This window comes from Balaenoptera ricei, chromosome 16, assembly GCF_028023285.1.
Source record: "Balaenoptera ricei isolate mBalRic1 chromosome 16, mBalRic1.hap2, whole genome shotgun sequence".
Classification (NCBI taxonomy): domain Eukaryota; kingdom Metazoa; phylum Chordata; class Mammalia; order Artiodactyla; family Balaenopteridae; genus Balaenoptera; species Balaenoptera ricei.
The window spans coordinates 119,402,004-119,421,522 of NC_082654.1; the positions used below are offsets into that span (position 1 = coordinate 119,402,004).

Sequence of the window (19,519 nt, forward strand, 5' to 3'; positions counted from 1 at the left end):
CTTGAAATTTCAATATGCACAGACTCTCCCAACCCCACACTTCTGATTCCCCTTCAAGCTGCTCTGTTTTTCCCCATAGCACTTACCACTTTCTAATAAACTATTAACCATCAACCAGTAGGATATGATTTCCAGTTAAAGAAACATCACATATAATATCAGGCTCTTTGCAGATCTTAAGTTCTCAAATTTGCATAGACAAAAAGCCTTCCAATATACTAATTAGTGGGTTCTTATGTCTTGAAATAGAATCTAGGTTTAGTACCTCATTAAAATGGAATTTTTGAGCAGACAGAGAGTTTTTGTCTTTTTGTTTTTTCTGTTTAGTCTTCTTGATATCCTGTAACTTGAAAACTGTGATGTAAAATTAATAATTCATAAATACTGTGATATAAAGTCAGTACACCTTATATTACATAAGGGAATAAGAGAGGAAAGAAAACACACACACACACACACACACAAACACATTCAAAACAAGGTAAGTAGAAAATACTCATGACAATTATAATCTTTGTTTCTGTAACTCATCAGTGGTGGTAGTATTTATAACTACCTTCTTCCACTACCTGTTACATATTCTTTTTGCCTTCAGCAAGCACTTCAGCTGGTCATGGTTTTTTATCTGGTGGGGTGACCTAAACCTTCATTCCTGAAGGGTCTGGGCCATTAGTAGTCCTACCTGGATTGGGTTTTGGTAGTTTTCTATTGACCTTAATCACAGGGCTGGTAATACTAACAGAGGCCCTAAGGAGTCTCCTGTATACAAGATATACTCTTCTTTACCTCTGTTGTGGAGTAGTAGCCCAATTTCCCCTTGGTAGTCAGGGTCAATCACCCCAGCCAACACTGTAAGTCCCATCTTTGCCTGTCGATTCAGAAGTATGGGGTTCAAAGTGGCTCGGTGGCAGTCTTAACATCCAGTTCAATGGAATCATTGTTGTGTCTCCTTGCAGGAGCATTCCTCCCTCTGGAACTAAGACCTCTAGGCTAACAGAGCATAAGGACATGGGAACAGGAAGCAAAATTTTGCCAGTGGGTCATTGAGGTAGTAATAGTTATGCCACTCCCATTTCCACTCCTTGATTCCTGGACGCATGAATCCTGTGGGAGAAACAATACCATATATTGGATGCTGATTCAGAGCATGTACAATCATCTGGATAACCTTGCCCCAGGCCTACAAAGTAACTGAGTCTTCAAAAAGCCATTCCCCTGTTCCATCAAGCCAGCTACTTCAGGATGATAGGGGGAATATGGTAAGGCCAGTGAATTCCATGGGCGTGGCCCCAGTGCTGCACTTCTTTTGCTGTGAAGTAAGTTCCTCGATCAAAAGCAATGCTATGTGGAATACCATGACAGTGGATTCTGATGATTAAATGAGATAATGAATGTTATTTTCCTTCCCTACAATCATAAACATGCATATACATCAGAAATGTTTAATAATAGTAATACTGTGTGTTTGCCAAAGTGATCATTTCAGCCTGTGAATGCTTTGGGAAATTACACTGTACTAGAATTTTCAGAGATGAAGTTTCCTTAGAGATTACCTAATGGCTTTCAAACTTTTTAAAGCTCAAAATCCTAAATTCACAAGAAAGCTATTATGTAAAACAGGTAAAATTAGACTTGCTATATTTAAAAGTAGAGTGGGGCGGGAGGCAGCACAGAGAAGGGGGCAATACTTGCTCAGCCAAGGCCCTTCCCAGAACCCCCAGGATAAATTTTCTCAAAAATATATTCAAAGTGCAATGGAGCCCCCTGCCATTAATTAAATGGCACCCAGTCACTTTTAGGCAGTCTTAGGAGGAAAAAAATATCACTGAAACTGTTTTGATCATACGTATTTCACAAATGTAAAACGTAGGATAAATTTTGAGTTTCACAAAAATTGTTTATGACTAACTCAAATCATGTGTTTAAAGATTCTACTCGCACCTCAGGAATTTGCATCCGTTTGCCTGGATGAACGTTCTGGAAACGGTGCAGTTTTTTTCAGTGGAAGCATTTTCACTTAAGGTGTGTCTCGTTGCTTAGGTTCGTTCACTTGTTTTTTGCATTAAATTACTAGTCTACAAATATGGATCAAGGACTCAGAAGTAGTTCCCTGAGGTGTAAAAGGAGTGGTAAAAATACTAACGTAAATGCTACAATAAAGAACAATTTTTAAATGAAAATACTTAATGTGCAAATTATAAATCTCCACAGGCAGGGAGAAGTGAATCTGTGAATGACATGCATTCTCACAAGCATGCTCCCCTGCCAGGTGTGTCCCTCCCGGTTTCCAGGTGAATTCCCCAACACCGCAGGGCACAGGGGAGGTTTTATTGGGAAAGGTCAAACCTTGAAGGCCAGGATCAACAAGAAGAGAAGAGGAAGGCACTGCTCCTCCCTCCCACTCCCTCATCATCCGTGGAGAGGGATGGCGGGGCCCAGGTGATCTGTTATTTTGCCTTTTTTATAGGGCAACTTTTAAAGAAGTCTTGTCAAGACTGGGACAGACAGCTGCCCAGGACATGGATAGCGCAGGACCCATGGGGAGTTATAATCTCCCCTGTTGGCCGTGAGTCCTGAGGCAAACCATCAGTTCCTCCACATGCAGAATGGATGGGAGTGAGATACAGTCTTACCTGGGTAATTGTTCAAGGTCACTTAACAGACAGTACTGCTCACTGCACAACAACTAAGTGGAGGACGGCAAGGGTGTTGATCAAGCCAGGCTTAGTCTTCCACATTAAATGTTTTGGAGTTAATTTTTGCTGATGTCAGCCAAGGTACCATCAGGAAACAGATGGCACAAAGGTGGGAACTGAGGGGATTTTGGTAAAGGAGCTATGTATAAACACGTGGGCAGACATCAGGGAAACCAACAAGGGATGGGGAAGCAGCCTGGGGCTCAGCAGCTGGAGGCAGCCATTACTACCCCTAGGCCTGAAGAGGAGATGGAGGGGCTGAGGGACAGCAGCAGCCATCAAGTCCTTTGGTGTAGGAACCGGCCACTCCCAACTTGTAATCCTGCAGGAAGGAAACAGGGAGAATAAATGACCCTGACCTCACTTTCCTACCATGAATCTGATGGTGTTCCCACTGGCCAAACCCAATCACAAGTCTGAGGGTGAGGAACGTGGCAAATCCAGCTGATGGGTCAGCCTTCCAGGGTACAAGGTCAAGTGGAGAAGGCAGGAACAAACAGAGAATGTCCACACACCAAGGAAGACAGGACCCAGGGGCAGCCCTTGAGAGGTGAGCTTTAGGAGAGCAAAGGAGGTAAGAGACCAATTGTAGGGCGTGGAGTGTTTAATGAGAGGTGATGAGTAAGAGACCCTTTCCTTTTTTTTTTTAAAGATTATCAGGAAGAAAAGGAACACGTTACAAAACTGTCTTAAAGAGGTCTCTGGGTTAGGAAAAGAGAGTATTTTCTGATTTGGGAAAAAGACAGAATTTTCATCTGAAGGGCCTAAGGATCCACTGTAAAGGGAATAACTGGAGAAAGAAAGAATAACAGATATGCCCCCCATGGGAGAGTATAGAGTTTTGAAGACAGGACACAGTATTACATGAACAAGGTCAAAATCATACCAACTGTTAATTGAAAATCATTACACTCCCCTCCCCCCCACCAATAATAGTCAGTCATAGAATGCATTCTACTGCAGTAGGTTTACTATGCCATCTCCTAAAAGTGCTTTATTAAGGTGAGACTTCAAAATGTTCTCAAATATGACTCGAACAGATTAAGGCACTTGATTGAAATGAGAAGACCAGATTTGAGAATTATGTAAAGGTTAAGAAAATGAAATATATTTCAAAATTGATTAGCAATTGGAATACTTTCTTGGCTAAAAATTAAATATGTAACAAAGAGTGAAGGTGATTATTCACAAATTAAAATGCTTTTTATAGTTTTTCTTTCTACATCTAACAAATGCATCTGAAGGCTTGAATACAGAGTGTTATCTAAATTCCACCTCCACAATTTTGTGGTCTCTCAGTACTATTTCAAATTGGAATTGTTCCAGCCTGATCCTCTTAGACTATCACGGGTGTCACCTAATAGATTGAAGACCTCAGGAATCACAGTGTTAGAACTACTACTATGTCATTAATCTCATTAGTGACATGATTTCATTTATTGTTAAAGAACTTCACTTATACTTAAAATGAGCCAGTAACACATAAATCATGAGGAGTGGAGTAGAAATGTTTCCCTACCCTAAGAAGACAGCTGAAATCTCACCATCGGTTTTCATTGTCTTATGTTGCCACACCAGACCATCAATACCCATTATAAAATTATCTAGCCCTTTCCTAAATGTTTCTCTGGTATGGTTTATTTTAAACATCCAATACGTCAATTGGTAAAGTTATGAAAATATCCCTCTTCAAGAAAATCTGATTCCATTTGTAAAATCTGCTACTCGTAGGTTTATAGGTGTGTAGATTGGAGTACTTTCATTAGAACAAGGGCCAATCCAATTGAGCAAATTAATAGTATCAAGCTACCCCATATTTCACTGTGATGTGCTAAAAGTCAGAGGTCTTTTAAAAGAAAATAATTGTAAACTACCAGACCCATATGTTTCCTTTTCTCTGCTAGCCCTAAAACAATAAACTAAGATAACGAATGGAATTTTCAGGCTTCAGTGAGAAGCCTTAATCTTCAAAAGAGACTTGAGAAGGAAGACTTAACTGACCTTTCCGTGTAAGAAAGCATATCACCTACTGAGATGTGTCTTTCTTGTTGGCACCTCCGTACAAAAGAAGTGAGAAGCTAAAATCAGCTTCGACTTGTGCAAATTAAAAGTAACCTTCAGGCTAATGGGTTTTCAACACCACTCCTTACTGGGCAAAAAAATTGTGCCCCGTAAAATTAAATTACCTCCTCAAAATTGACTTCTCCAATAAATTATGATATTAAATACAGTAAAATTGAAATTCCTACAAAACAATTCCCCCCTCCCTGGGGTAACCCTCCTATCACTGTTAAAATTGATTCCATCTTTAATGGAGTCCTCCATCTAGCTCTGGGGTCCAAAACCAAAAAGGGGTGAAGAAAACATAAACACTGTCAAAGAAATGGCAGAACAATTAAAAGCCAGGAAAATAAATCAGACATTTGAGAAAACTAGAACTACAGTTTAGAGAAATAAATGCTTTAGCAATGTACCAAAGGCTAAATTTAAAGAATGTGAAGGGTTCTTACTTAGCAGAAGATGACCCGTTGTTTTCCATTTCTTTGAAGTAGCGATCAGAAGGAAAAAATCAAATAATTAAGCATTGTAATGAGTTTGCAAGGTGGTAGCACTTAAGTATTAACTCTGGCAATCACTAAAAATTGACTATATTTTCACTAACTGAGGAAGTCTAACATAGTCCTTTTTAAACAGTGTTAGAAATCATAAACTCATTGTTGAGTGAATATTCTGTACTAAGAGCTAAACCAGTTTCTTTAGGCATGAAAATATCAAGGAAAGGAGGACTCCACAGTCCACTTAAAAGACTAATCAAACGTATACAAAAGTAGAGACAATTCATAAACACCAGTTAGTACAAACTGTGTGCAAAATCTTAACAGTAAGACAAGGAAAGGCACAATTATTATGAGGTTATATAAAGCTAAAGTGTTCAATTTGGTTTGAAAGGCAGTGGGCAAATGTAAGAAGTCTATGATGGAAATATTACTTTGGCAGGTGTTGTACAGGATGGACTAAAGTCAAGAGAAACATACAAACTAATACTAATCCTAATAATATCTGACTACAGGTACCAGATACTATTCTAAACATTCCCATATATTAACATGTTAAATCCTCACAGTAATGCAATGAGGCCGACACTGTCATTATCTCATTTTACAGATGGCGAAAGTGAAGCATTTAAATAATGTCTGATTTTTTGCAGTAAGCTTCCTGCATAGCAACTCCCACGCAGGTTAATATAAGCAAAGCACATTTCATTATCAAAGCAGGTACTATCATCCAGAGAAGACTACTGATACTATTACTAAATGTATTGTTTTTCAATGTTTTTATTACGGAAAAATTCAAATATATATAAAGTAGAAATAATAGTATAATGACCACACCCCCTCCATTTACCCAATCTTGATTCTTCCACTGTACCTCCACTCATTATTTATCTACCCCTCATGATTTTGCAGTAAATCGCTGGCATTTTATCATTTCATCATCACTAAATCTTTCAGCATGTTGTCTCTAGAAGATAAAGATAAAGACCTTTACAAGGTTTTTCCTTGTAAACATGACAATAACCGCCTAACACTTTAAAATGACAATTCCTTAATATCAAATATCAATCAAGGGTCAATTCCAATAATATATCTCACTTTAATACCTATTGAGAACTTGCTATGTGTTCGCAGTGGTCACTTCCACGTACACTAGTTCGTTTAAATTGCTTTTTTTTTTTTTCTTTTTTTTCACTCTTACTAAAAGGAACGAGTCTGTCTCTACTCGGTGATTCAAGGCACCGCCGCGGGCCTTTCCGGAAGAGCGCCCCGCAGCGGCCGGGCCCGGATCTCCCCGCTCCCACCGCCACCGGGTCCCAGCCCTTTCCCAGCTGGGGACGCGGCTCCGGACCGGAAGCCGCTGTGCGTGGTGCTCACTTCCCCAGCCCAGCGACCCCGGCCCCGCCCCGGTTGCCCCGGCGACGAGGGGCCGCCGTGCGGCGGCTGGATCATGGCGGCGTCTGTGGGGACGACTCCCGGGGGGACGACCCCCGCGGGGATGACTCCGGCGGGAACCACGCCCGAGTCGGAGGTACGCCGTCCCTGTCCGGTACCCGCGACCCCCGAGCGCTCGCCCCCTGCCCGCGGCCGAGGCTGGTCCCGGGGAGGCGCCTCCCGCCGGGGATTGGGTGCGCGGACCCGAGTGGCGGAGGGTTTGGGAGCGGGTCCCGGGCGGCGCGGGCTCCGGGGGAGTGAGAGGGGGTCCCGGAGCCACCGCCCCGCGCTCCCCGAGCCCTGCCGCTCGACGCGCCTCGTGCTCTCGAGTGTAAACTAGAAATCCTTCCGTTGGACGGTTCCTTCGTTGCCCCGAAGGCCTCACAAGGACGCGCTTTTCTCCGGATTCTCAGCACTTGAAAGGGAATTCTGGCAATTTTAAATGGGCCCGACTCTTTTGGAAATTACTACTAATTCACTTCAGATAATCACAGTTACCGTTGCTCAAAAAGCTGTCGTGGAATAATTACTTTTCATTGGTAGTGGATAGATTAATATTTGAAGGCCAGTGTTTCCCTTATTATTTTGGTATTTCTCTAAATAATAAATACATAATAGGAGATGGGACAAAGGAGGAACGCCTGGAAAATCGACCTTCCGGTTATGGCTTAGTTGCTCATCAGCCCCTTGTTTTTAGGAAAACTATTTAACGTCCTTGGGCCTCCAGTGGTTTCCTGTGTAAAATAAAGATTTTTTCCTCAGGCCCCTCCGAACACCAGTTCTTAGTAATAAATAGGTTCTAGGTAACTTGAGTTACTCATAAGCTTTGTATCCTGAGATTTTAATTAAGAATATATGCCAGATATTACTAAAAAATGTTTAAAGCTTCACATACTTGAGTCAATCATGTTGTCCTAAGAAGTTTTTTCTTCTGTTTTTTTAAGACTCTGAAGGTGAATAATGTTATAACTAACATTGCTAGGCTCAACTTCCTTTTTTGTGTAAATAACATTTTTTTTTTGGTACAGAAGATACGTATTAGCTGCAGTTTTATAAATGAGGAAACGCAGAGCCAGTGAATTCAGTGCCTTGCCCAGAGATACGCTAGTCATTCCCAAGCCATTCTTCCCAAAACTGTGTGCAGACCACTGAAGCATGCGGATTCTCCTATGACCCTTTTGAAATTAGCATACATTAAAAATACATTTTAATGTGATAAACTGGTTACTAACCCCATTACTCCCTTGTGATTGCTAATGTAAGTAATATAGTTTCAAAAGTGGCATAGGAAATTTCCCAATTAAATCGTGTTATTTAAGTATATACAAAAACTTACTTATGAGAATGTACAGTTGTCAGTGTACACCTACGTATATAGTTTCCCATGCAGATAATGTCCTTTGTAAGAAGGACTGATAATTTGGGGTTAATGAGCCTGCACTTCGAGAAAAAATACCCCATATTTTTTTTTTTTTTTAAAGATGCAAAGAAGTGCCATGTTCCAGGAAAAAAATAATCACTTTTTATAATGGACGAGTCAAATGAATACATATAGACGTTAGGTGATTATCTGCCATCTTAGCCCTGTCAGTGGGCACTTTTGTAAACTTCTTGGAGAAGCAGGTATTCCCCATGACAATCAATAGTCTTTTAGTTAGTAACAAACCGAACAAATCAAGTTGGAATTTGGACTCGCTTAACTGTGCTCATTTACTAAGATTAACACACTGCATGGTCAGAACTCCATTTTCCATTCTAATGAAAGCAGAGTTCCTATAATTCATGGAGTAGACAGTTGATCCTTAGTGTTACGTCATTCTTTAGAGTAAGTCCTGCCTGCCACCCATTTGTGCCCACTGTGGGTTTCAGGGGTTAGATAGAAAAGATGGCAAAAATCTCTCTCGGTGTGTCTGTTCCCAAGGCTACATCTTTTCAGTTAGGTATTGAAAGTTTCTTCTCAGGTCAGATTCTTTCCTGAGTTGATCCCCCAAGACCTAGTCCCTTATAATATTATTTCTTAATAATTCGGTATCCAAATTGACTTAGCCAGTGCACCATCCAGTCATCTGAGCCAAGCAGTAGTGAAATATTTCTTTTCTTGCCAAGTCTATTGGAAATAAAGCATAAGCTTCCAATAGTCTGAGGTTTCCCATTTGTTGTTTGTTCTCAGTACCTAAAATAAAAACAACAAATTATCCCAGTCGTATAGTAGGCACTCAATAAAAATATAGCTTAACTGATTGAAATTATAGAGGGTCTGACATGCCAGAAATGTAGTTATTATAGCTCAAAATCTGCTCTATAAGATACCTTGAACAAGCAGACATGAGATGCAGGTCCAGGAAAATATTTCTTACGTAATATTGCTTAAACTTTTTTTTGCCAACTTTCTGAATTCAACAATCCAGTTTCTTTAGTAACATGGGAGTAAATGCCTCCTTCTAAAAGGTAAGACTAAACATTTGGGAGATATCTGTTTAAATGCACAAGACCAGAGAAATGACAACAGTCTGAAAATAAGTATTTCCTACGTATAGATCTGTAACTGAAAGGAGTTTATAAATACTCCTAAGTTAATTTATAAGTGAGTTTGTAAATGAATACTTAGAATTCAATCATCAGTCTCTTATCAATAGTTTGTTCATAAGCTGACTTTCTTAATATTTTCAAAAATACTATTTGGGACATGTAATCATTTAAGTATTATATGTAAAAGGACTATACTTCAACTCCTATCAAAGACCTAAAAGAAAATGTAAATGATTATTTCCCAATTGCTTCTTTTGAATAATTTCCCTTAGTGTTAACAAATCCCCTAACAGATGACATTTATTCAATGCCTTTGGGACTTTCTCAGGACAAGGGGACACTTACATAATCCTGAGTGGAAAGATGATGTCACTTGTGGTAAAAGCCTCAGTGTGTTTGGGAGAGGCCATAGACAATTCTCTCGGCATTAGGCGGTCCCTACGGACCTTGAAAATAGCCCCCACCCCGTCATTGGCAGGTTAGAGAGAAACACTTGGGGCTCAACTTGGGCACCAAGATGACCAGGTTCCTGCAGTTGCAATGTCATTCATGAGGTATTTATTGAAGCCATTTACAGCACATGGTGTAGATCAACCTGTGCAGGGCTATGAGATGAGGAGGATGCCAAAAAGTTGCTCAAAATATTGTTGAAAAAACAGTGCTAATATTCCTTAAAATGTGAATATACAGTAACATTATTTATCAGTCACTTAGAACCTCTGGAAATATTGGCCTTGGGCGCGGAGGTATTGACAAACATTTGGGCTTGTCTTTCATCTTACTATTAGTCTTTGGGTTTCCTATCTTATTCTTATTCCCTGCTGCTTCTCCCCACTCCATCCTCCCTTTCAGGTTGCACAAATCATCTTCAATTTTTTTCTAATATTTAAAGTTTTATTTTACTAAAGTTAGGTCTTTAACACAGCTAAAAGTAATTTTTTGATGGATGTACTGTATATTTGAAATGAGGATCTAATTTTGTTTTCTTCTAGACATGAACCATCAATTATGCCAGTTTCATTTACTATAAATAAGCCATACTCTCTTCCCATGGAGAATGGACTGACTGCCGCTATCACATTACATATGTACATGAATGGGCACGAGAATGGCTGAAGAGTCAGTGGAATAGAATAGAGAATCCAACATTTATATATGTATATGTATAAATTTATACATGTATGTATATTTTTGAATTTCCATTCTCTATTTTTTTACACTGACTAGTTTGTCCATTCTTGTGTTACTGCCAAACTGTTTTATATTTAACTTTAATGTCTAATTTGGAAAGGTCCCTCTCACTATTTTTCTTTTTCAAAATGTATGTATTCTTCCATAAGAACTTGAAAAAATGATTTCGATAGTTACAAAATGATACAGAATGATACAGTTGCGATTTGAGATCGTCATTGCATTATACTTGTAATATGGGAAGGATTTAATTTTTTAAATTTTATTTATTTTATTTTTGGCTGCATTGGGTCTTCGTTGCGGTTCGCGGGCTTCTCATAGCGGTGGCTTCTCTTGTTGCGGATCATGGGCTCTAGGCTCACGGGCTTCAGTAGTTGTGGCTCGTGGGCTCTAGAGCGCAGGCTCAGTAGTTGTGGCACACGGGCTTAGTTGCTCCGTGGCATGTGGGATCTTCCCGGACCAGGGCTCGAACCCGTGTCCCTTGCGTTGGCAGGTGGATTCCTAACCAGTGTGCCACCAGGGAAGCATAATTTTTTTTAATTTGAAGGTTTCCAATAAATCTCTTTTATCAAATCTTGTTATTAAACTTTGATAAAGTTTATAATTTCTTTAGGCACTATACCTTTCTTATTATATTTTTAATCAAGTTTAATCAATTTTAATGCCATTTCCATTTATAATTAGTTTCTAATACAGAGGAAAGCAGTTAGCCTTTGTATGTTTATGTTATATGTAACCATCTTACAAGTTTCTTATTAGCTCAAACCATGTTAGTACAATGTCATGTTTCTTAGGTGCGCAACCATGTAATCTTCAAATAAGATTTTTTAATTTCCTCATTTCTAATATTTAAGCCACATATTTCATTTTCTTATTATATTATTAAACCCTCTATAGTGAGTTTAATTACAATAATGTTACTAGCCAGAATCCCTTTTTAGTTCCTGGTTTTCATAAGAATACATCAGTGTTTCTTCATTAAATATAATGTTTTGGCATATAATCTTTTTTATGTTTAGCTATTCTTTTTTTTTAAATATTATTTTTATTTTTTGGCTGCGTCGGGTCTTAGTTGTGGGCGCAGGATCTTTTGTTGTGGCACGCGGGCTTCTCTCTAGCTGTGGCATGCGGGCTTAGTTGCCCCGTGGCATTTGGGATCTTAGTTCCCCAACTAGAGGTTGAACCAGCATCCCCTGCATTGTAAAGAGGATTCTTAACCACTGGACCACCAGGGAAGTCCCTAGCTTTTCTTTTTTTAATTCATATTTTACTGAGAGTTTTGCTGCTGAATTCTTACAAATGCCTGTTTATTATTTATTTTTATAATCATATTATTTTATCATTTAATTTGACTTAAGTATATGAGACTTGTTAATGATACTCTGTCCTTGCATTTCTGAAATTAACCTTATTTGGTCATAATGATAGCTTATTATTCTTTTAGTACAATGCTGGATCCAGTGTTCTAAGATATTATTTTAACTAGAATTTTTGCATCTGAATTCATTAATGATTTTGACTTATAATTTCCTTTCTGTGCTAATTCAGGTTTTTGTGTATAGACTGTGCTGGCTTCTAAAAAATGAATTATCTACAGTCTATAATTATTAGACTAACAGAATTTATGTGTTCTTGATTGTTCAGTAGAACTTCAAGTGTAAACTATCTGGACATGGTGACCTTTTAAAAAGTAGACTTCCAGTTTAGTTCATGTTTGGTCACGTCCATTTCTTCCCTTACCCTTGGTCAAATTTGATAACATATATATTCCTAGGAAATCACCCATTTCCTTGTAATTTTCAAATGCATTTCCATTTAATGTGGCATGTATTTATTTTTTCTTTAATTGCATTTGCCCAAGATTTGCCTATTTTATTCATTATTTTAAAGGACTAGCTCTTGCTTTTATTTATCTTTCTTTCATCTACTTTTTTTCTTAAATTGGCTCCTTATGGTGTCCAGGACTATAGTGAGGTGAGTGAGGGGTACCAAAAAATTCAGTAGTCAAGAGAAACTATATTTTAATGCAATATTTTAAAAACTAAAATTAATGCAAAAAATCCATAATCGATCTAAATTTTAAATAAAAACAGCATCACTATTACTGATTTTTCCTTTTTGCCTCAGGCTCCAACATGGCTCAACCCAGCGCTGCTTCTTAGTTCATTTATTTTCAGGCTTGAAGAAAGCCTTTCAAAGTGTGGAAGTTGTAGACCACTCTCTGTTCTCTAAGACTGTGAAACACCTCTTAGACATCTTTGGTGAACTGTGCTATCTTTCTTTAGTGAACATTTATTAAGAGTCTTGTAAGACATACCACTGATGGATACAACGATGCCCCCAAAAGCTTAAATTCTAGAAGAAAGACATATGTACAAATGTGGAAAGTTTAGGTGACATTAGAGAAAAAAATTCAGAGAAAAAGTTATCTGACAATATCAGGCTTACAATTTTAACGCTTCTGGAATAACAGCTAAAATCCAGCAGGTGGTGGAATAAAATGAGTCACAGTGCAGTTTAGCTTACGGATTTTCCTAGTCAGAGATGTAATTTTACAGAGAAACTGATCATTACATATTTACATTTTTATTAACCTATTCATGAATTTTCATTGTATCTTTAATTTTTACAAATCAGAACATATGCATCAAAAGATTAAAGATTTTTAACCACCTTATATCCTTTCTAGGTACATGGCAGTATATAAACAAACAAAAGAAAAGCTCTCGTTTAAAATAGGTCCAGGAATTCAATTTAAGACAAAAGAAAACAAAAAACCAGAGGCAAACCCTCCTACAAGATGATTCTCTTAAGCTATCAAGTTTTAATAAAAAATGAGGCACTAATATTAGGCACCTTAGCTAGAATTATTATTGTACAAAAGATTAAGATTATTGTATTCTCTTGCAGTGCTTGTGTGACCTATTTTCTCCTGTTCAGAAAATTTTCAAATCTAATACAATTGATCTGAATGTCTATATAATGTACCTTTCATATATATCTTTATTCATTATGAATAATGATAGCAATCTTGTATGTAGTAAAACATGTCAGAATGATTTTTTAACATGAATCCAAATTTAGGTTCAAATGCCTTGCTATAAGTCACAGAATTCATCACTATTCAAACCATCATGAGATCTCCAAATCCAGGCCCTGCTTTTTATCATGCTCCGTCATCTAACAATGTCATCACAGGATGGGGATGAATTCAGACAGTTGATTAACAACCTATGTTGACCTAACTAGGACCTGCAGAATTCTAAAAAGAAGTAAAAGATTGAATGACTGTCCCTGAGGAATTTACAATCTAATGGGATTAACAGTAGTAATAATTATACTTTACTGCTAATAATAAAAAAAAATACATGTAACTAACAAATATTTAAACAAATATATAGCCATACATTATGGACTAAAATACTATTCTGTCTAAAAACTGAGTGCATTTAATTCGATTTACAAGTGTCTGAGTGCCTACTAGGTGCAAAGTATTATATTAGATACTAAAATATTTTTTCTTACTAAATTTATAGTCTAATAGTATGACCTACTTTAGGTTAATTTGCTAACTCTAAGATTATGAAAAGATAGCTAATAAAATAGCATATTTTATTTCTAAGTTGGATTTTTAAAAATAAAAATATAATAACCTAATATTAAATTACAAACGTTAAACTGAAATAAGGCAAGTTCTTGAAATAAGGCAAGTTTGGGATGTGATCTTGTTAACTATAGCAAAACGTTTCCTACTCTTACTTATTGGAGCTTATTCATGTGGAAAACTAAATAACTGTTGAATTAAAAACATTTGCCCCATCTCTCCCCCAAATCTCACAATCCTTTTTAAAATTTATTTATTTTTTTAAAATTTCGTTGAAGTATAGTTGATTTACAATGTTGTGTTAATTTCTTTTGTACAGCAAAGAGACTCAGTTATACACATATATATTCTTTTTCATATTCTTTTCCATTATGGTTTGTCACAAGATATTGAATATAGTTCCCTGTGCTGTACAATAGGACCTTGCTGTTTATCCATCCTGTGTATAATAGTTTGCCTCTACTAATCCCAAACTCCCAGTTCTTTTCTCCCTACCCCTCTTCCCCCTTGGCAACCACAAGTCTGTTCTCTATATCTGTGAGTCTCTTTTTGTTTCATAGATATGTTGATTTGTGTCATATTTTAGATTCTACATATAAGTGTTATCATATGGTATTTGTCTTTCTCTTTCTGACTTCACTTAATATGATAATCTTTAGGTCTATCCATGTTGCTACAAATGGTATTATTTCATTCTTTTTTATGGCTGAGTAATAGTCCATCACACACACACACACACACACACACACACACACACCCCCACACACACACCACATCTTCTTTATCCATTCATCTGTCAATGGACATTAGATTGTTTCCATGTCTTGGCTATTGTGAATAGTGCTGCTGTGAACATAGGGGTGCATGTATCTTTTTGAATTATATTTTTTTCTGAGTATATGCCCAGGAGTGGGGTTGCTGGGTCATATGGCAACTCTGTTTTTAGTTTTTTGAGGACGCTTCATACTGTTTTCCATAGTGGCTGCACCAATTTACATTCCCACCAACAGTGGAGGAGGGTTCCCTTTTCTCCACATCCTCTCCAGCATTTGTTATTTGTAGACTTTTTAATGATGGCCATTCTGACTGGCGTAAATCTCACAATCCTTTATTTTCATGTAGCTACTGGTGTCTTATCTCTTTTTCAGTCTTCTTTTCCATCCCCCATTCACAGCTCTTCTCTTCATGCTCTGGCTTTGGGCAGTTTCATCCATTCTCATACTTGCAGTGACTCCTAAACCAACATCCGTAAACTTGACCTTTCTTGACTCTAGCATTTCTAATTAACCTCTAAACATTTCTTTCTTCTATGTATATTCCACCTAAAATTCAACCACTGAAACCAAATTCATCATCTTGCCTTCTTAACACTAGCATCATCTTCCAACACTCTTATTTCTGTTGGTGTAATAAGAGTGTCACATATGCTTTTACAGATTGTACTCTGAACAAAAGGACTCAGCTGAGGGTTGAGCAGGAGCTGAAACTATACTCTGTTCACAAGTGGTGCACTTGGGTGCTGGGCTGCGTCAGCCTTAAGCCTTTTAGTACTTCCTCCACCCAGAGAGGATGCCTTTGTCTAGTTCACACAAAGGTGGCATATGTGCTGTTGGAGGCCCTGAGTATCAACACCTTTTTCTTCTAGTCACCTATTTAAGAAACTCAGACTCTCCATTCATTCTTCCCTCTTTTAGTCCCCCAAATGTAATATGTTGTGTTTATCCCTTTCTGTTCTGCACACTGCTAGGAGCCCAGTGCAGCCCAGTGCCTCATTCCTGAACTGTTCTAACAACCTTTTCATTTAACTCTTCCTTTTTGTCCTTCACCCTGCTACAGAGTACCCTTCATTAAAGCATAGTTTTGTCATTTCATTGCTCAAAAACTTCACAGTCCCGTATTGCCTGTAAAAAACAAACTCTTCAGCCTGTCATTCTTCAACCAGCCATGGTCTAAAATATGTATGGTGCCTTGTGCAGTATCTTGTGTATTGTAATCACTCAGTAAATCTTTATTAAATTATTTAAGATCTCCTGTGATATTTTTCCAATGCCCACCTTCCACTTAGGTCCAACTAGTCCCCTGTGTGTGCCCTAGGCACCACTGTGAACTACTTTATATTTACAGAACCGGTACCCAGCTGTCCTGTCTTTATCACCTTGGTGTTGCTGAGGCACTCACCTTGGGCATTATCCATGCTCAGTCTCGCAAAGGCTATTTCTCTCTGTAGACTTTCCTTGTCCTGTTGCTGTCCTTTTCCCTTCCTTCCTTTAGACTGAATGACATCTTTATTATGGCTCACTTATCATTCTGTTTTCTTGTTTTAAAGTCACTTTTAGTTTGTTTCTTCCACAAGATGTTAAGCTTCTTGAGGGTAACAAGTCTTTCTTACTTGTCTTTGCCTCCTCTTGTGCCCCAAGTTCAATGAGGAATATATAGATATTCAAAAATGTTTGTTAATTGAAAACCATCACCCCACCCAGTTTTAAATATGCACAAAAGACAGGTTGACTAACCATTCAGCTTTTCAGAAGAGAGGTACCATTACTGAAAGACAGAAAGGAAAAGAGATTATCTAGGAGACTGTTGTTTTTAAATTTTTTCCTGATAGCAGTGAGACAAAAGTAAGAACAAATTTTGATATCATTGGGATTAATATGTGAAACGTGATTGAAATAACTTATTCCACATTTTTTTTTTTGGTAGAAAGATACTGAATTCCAGGAGCGTGAAAAGATTCTGTGTCCAGATTTTCTTTCAGTTGCCCAGATCACCGAAATGCTAGCAGAGGATGTAGATGGAGTTCAACAGTAAGTACTTCAATATTACAACCAAATATGGAACAGTTCTAGTTCTGCATCTATAAATGGTCATGATATGTTATTACACATTTTAAACCTTTTTCCAAAATATTTGTTATTATATTTTGCACAGATATATATATCCGGACTGTGGAACACAAAAATTCTCAAACAACTGACTTTTTCCACTGCTCAGCAGTCTTCTTTATGGGAGAAATGGATTTCAACCAACTTGCTAATCTTAATAGAGAATAGTGATTTATTGTTAAAAGCAGCTATTAGCATATGCCATCTTCTTTTCTCTTTCATTTGTAAAACTGTCAGTACGCACAAGAACCTTTAGGTCTTCTTTCTCATCATGACAAGAGTAAGATGTATTTTCTGTAATATTAATAGTGAATACATTTTATAATTTTGGAAATCCTGAATATTAGCCATCCACCTGTGATTTTTATTGGATATGAAGCTATGCTAAGTATTCTAATCTCATACCTTTTGCTTAAATATGTGAATATAACTGAATTTATAGGCATCAGTTCTAATATACGTACATCCTATTCTTAAGGCCATTGATTTCTACAGTAGATCATTTACTTAGAACTCTAATATATACTCAGATATATCCACCACACGAATTCTGAAAAGGTGTTTTTAGTAATCATTCATTTTAAAAATTATCTCACTCTAATAATGGAAGCCTGATCGGTTATAATGTGTGGAGTGTGGGGACGATGTGATGATGTTCTGGACTGTAATGTTCCAGGGTAAGATTTCTGTAGGCCAGTCGTCTGGATGTAAGCAGGGCATTGTCGACCATAATGGGCACATGGAAAATGACTTAGTCAGTGGTTATCATTTGCAAATCTTACAAATATTATGGAATAGAGGTGATTTACTGCTGAGAAGGAAATATGACAGATGTACTTGCTGGAAGAGAGATTTGAGAAGGGAAGGCATATTAAGAGCAGGCAAATGACACTGACAGGCCTTTTCCTGAAATGCTCTTCACCTCCACTGCCTTCAAATCCTGCTAGAAATCCTGGTGATCTGTGATTTGGTCATACTACTTACTATCTGCATTTTTAGAAGTATTAGTCAATTAAAAATTTCACAGGTTTAAGAACTTCATGGTGATGTTACCATATTTATAGAAATGAATGCTCATTGGGAATTCTTATTTTTTAGTGTCAGAATTGATTAGGAAAATGCATCTATTGTATTAATATCACTGATTAAGCTTCAAGTAACTATTATCTTCGATTTCTAGGTAACCCCAAATGTTGTTGGTCATTGAAATGCAAAAAATAGGTATTTAAAACTAGGCAGACAGTAGATTAATATGATGTAAATGACATATATTTAATATAGTTTATAATTTATTTGTATTAAATAGTAAATACAAGATGTTATATTAAATGCAGTTAATATTAAATAAAATTTATTGCAAACGCTTTTTAGACTTGTGTATTTCTCATTACATCTTAAGTTGTACTGTGTATGACCATCTTTTGTGACAATCTTTTTCTCTTTTTCAATTACTGGCTCTCTTTTTTGTTAAATATCTAAATTCTAAAAGTATTTTTAATCTCTAAGAGGTGAGGTCTAGAAGAAAGTAAATGATACAGAGGGTGGTACAGAAGTTAGCTGTATAGAAACAACCAGGTTTAACAGCAGGTTGACCTAAAAGGTCATTCTTTTAGGATGTGCCTATGGCCATCTCATTAATAGAATTCACCTGAAGTAATCTCAAATTATAGGGCATCGATTTTGGATAAATGACACCAGTGTTATGTCAGGAGCCATTTCTTTGAAAAGTAATTCTCTTGAGGTTTTTTACATGATTTTTGTAACAGTAATCCTGAATTATTTGTAGTCAGTCATTCATTTTCCATTTAAAATAGCATTATTATAAATGGGGATTATATACCTTTCAAAATGACAGAAATATAATTGAGGTATCCTGTCACCAAGTGGCAAAAGTATGCCAAAATCATACAGTCTACGAAGTTATAAACCTACTAAAATAAATTATGGGACATTAGCACATTTCCCTACCTTTAAAAATTTTGTTGCATAAAAGCAACCAACCAAATGAAACATTAAAGTATCATTAAAGTATATTTCTGGAATACACTTCAAGCAAAGTTAAATGTCTGGGTGCATTTCTCATCATTTCCTAACTACTATCTATGATTCATGTTTTAATGTAACCCTGATTTTATTTACAGATCCACCCAAATCCCTTTTGAAAAAAGGATAGGGACTAAATTGAAAATAACTATTTAAACACAGAAGTAAGGTGGAGAGATCTTTTAATAACCTTTCTATAATTGGTTTCCATGAGCTGTTCAGCTCTTGCCTTAAGGCTTATTTCTGCATGTCATCATATTTAAAAAATAAAAGGCACTCCAATTTCAAGAGCAGGCAAGAATAATGTAATATTTTTACTGAAATTCTTGGTGAGACAAAGTAGGTAGTTACATCACCTATCACTATAGCAAAACTTCCTAAATCACTATTAAGCATCTTTCTCTTTCCTTACATTCTCTCATGCTACATCTGTGGCCACCTCTCCCCTCTCCCCTGTTCCATCTCCCTTTATTCCCAGAGGAAAAGCTTACAAATTTACCAGTAAAATGCATGGAAACTTTGCATTCAAATCACAGCAGTATCTTGCTCCTAATGCCTCCCTGCATAGTTTCCTTTGGAGTG

At 37.2% G+C, this 19,519-nt stretch overlaps 1 protein-coding gene across 6 annotated transcripts in view; it reads left to right on the forward strand.

Annotated features, from left to right (window-relative positions):
• Positions 1-6,624: 6,624 nt before the first annotated feature.
• CABCOCO1 (ciliary associated calcium binding coiled-coil 1) overlaps positions 6,625-19,519 on the forward strand; it is a 144,916-nt gene continuing 132,021 nt past the window's right edge. For all 6 annotated transcript variants that reach the window (XR_009497899.1, XR_009497898.1, XM_059899483.1 and 3 more), the window contains exons 1-2: positions 6,625-6,782; positions 16,713-16,816. Coding sequence is in view for 4 of the 6 variants with exons in the window: in XM_059899483.1 (XP_059755466.1) it covers positions 6,702-6,782; positions 16,713-16,816 (185 nt within the window). In the remaining 2 variants the exon portion in view is untranslated. The remainder of the gene's footprint in view (positions 6,783-16,712; positions 16,817-19,519) is intronic.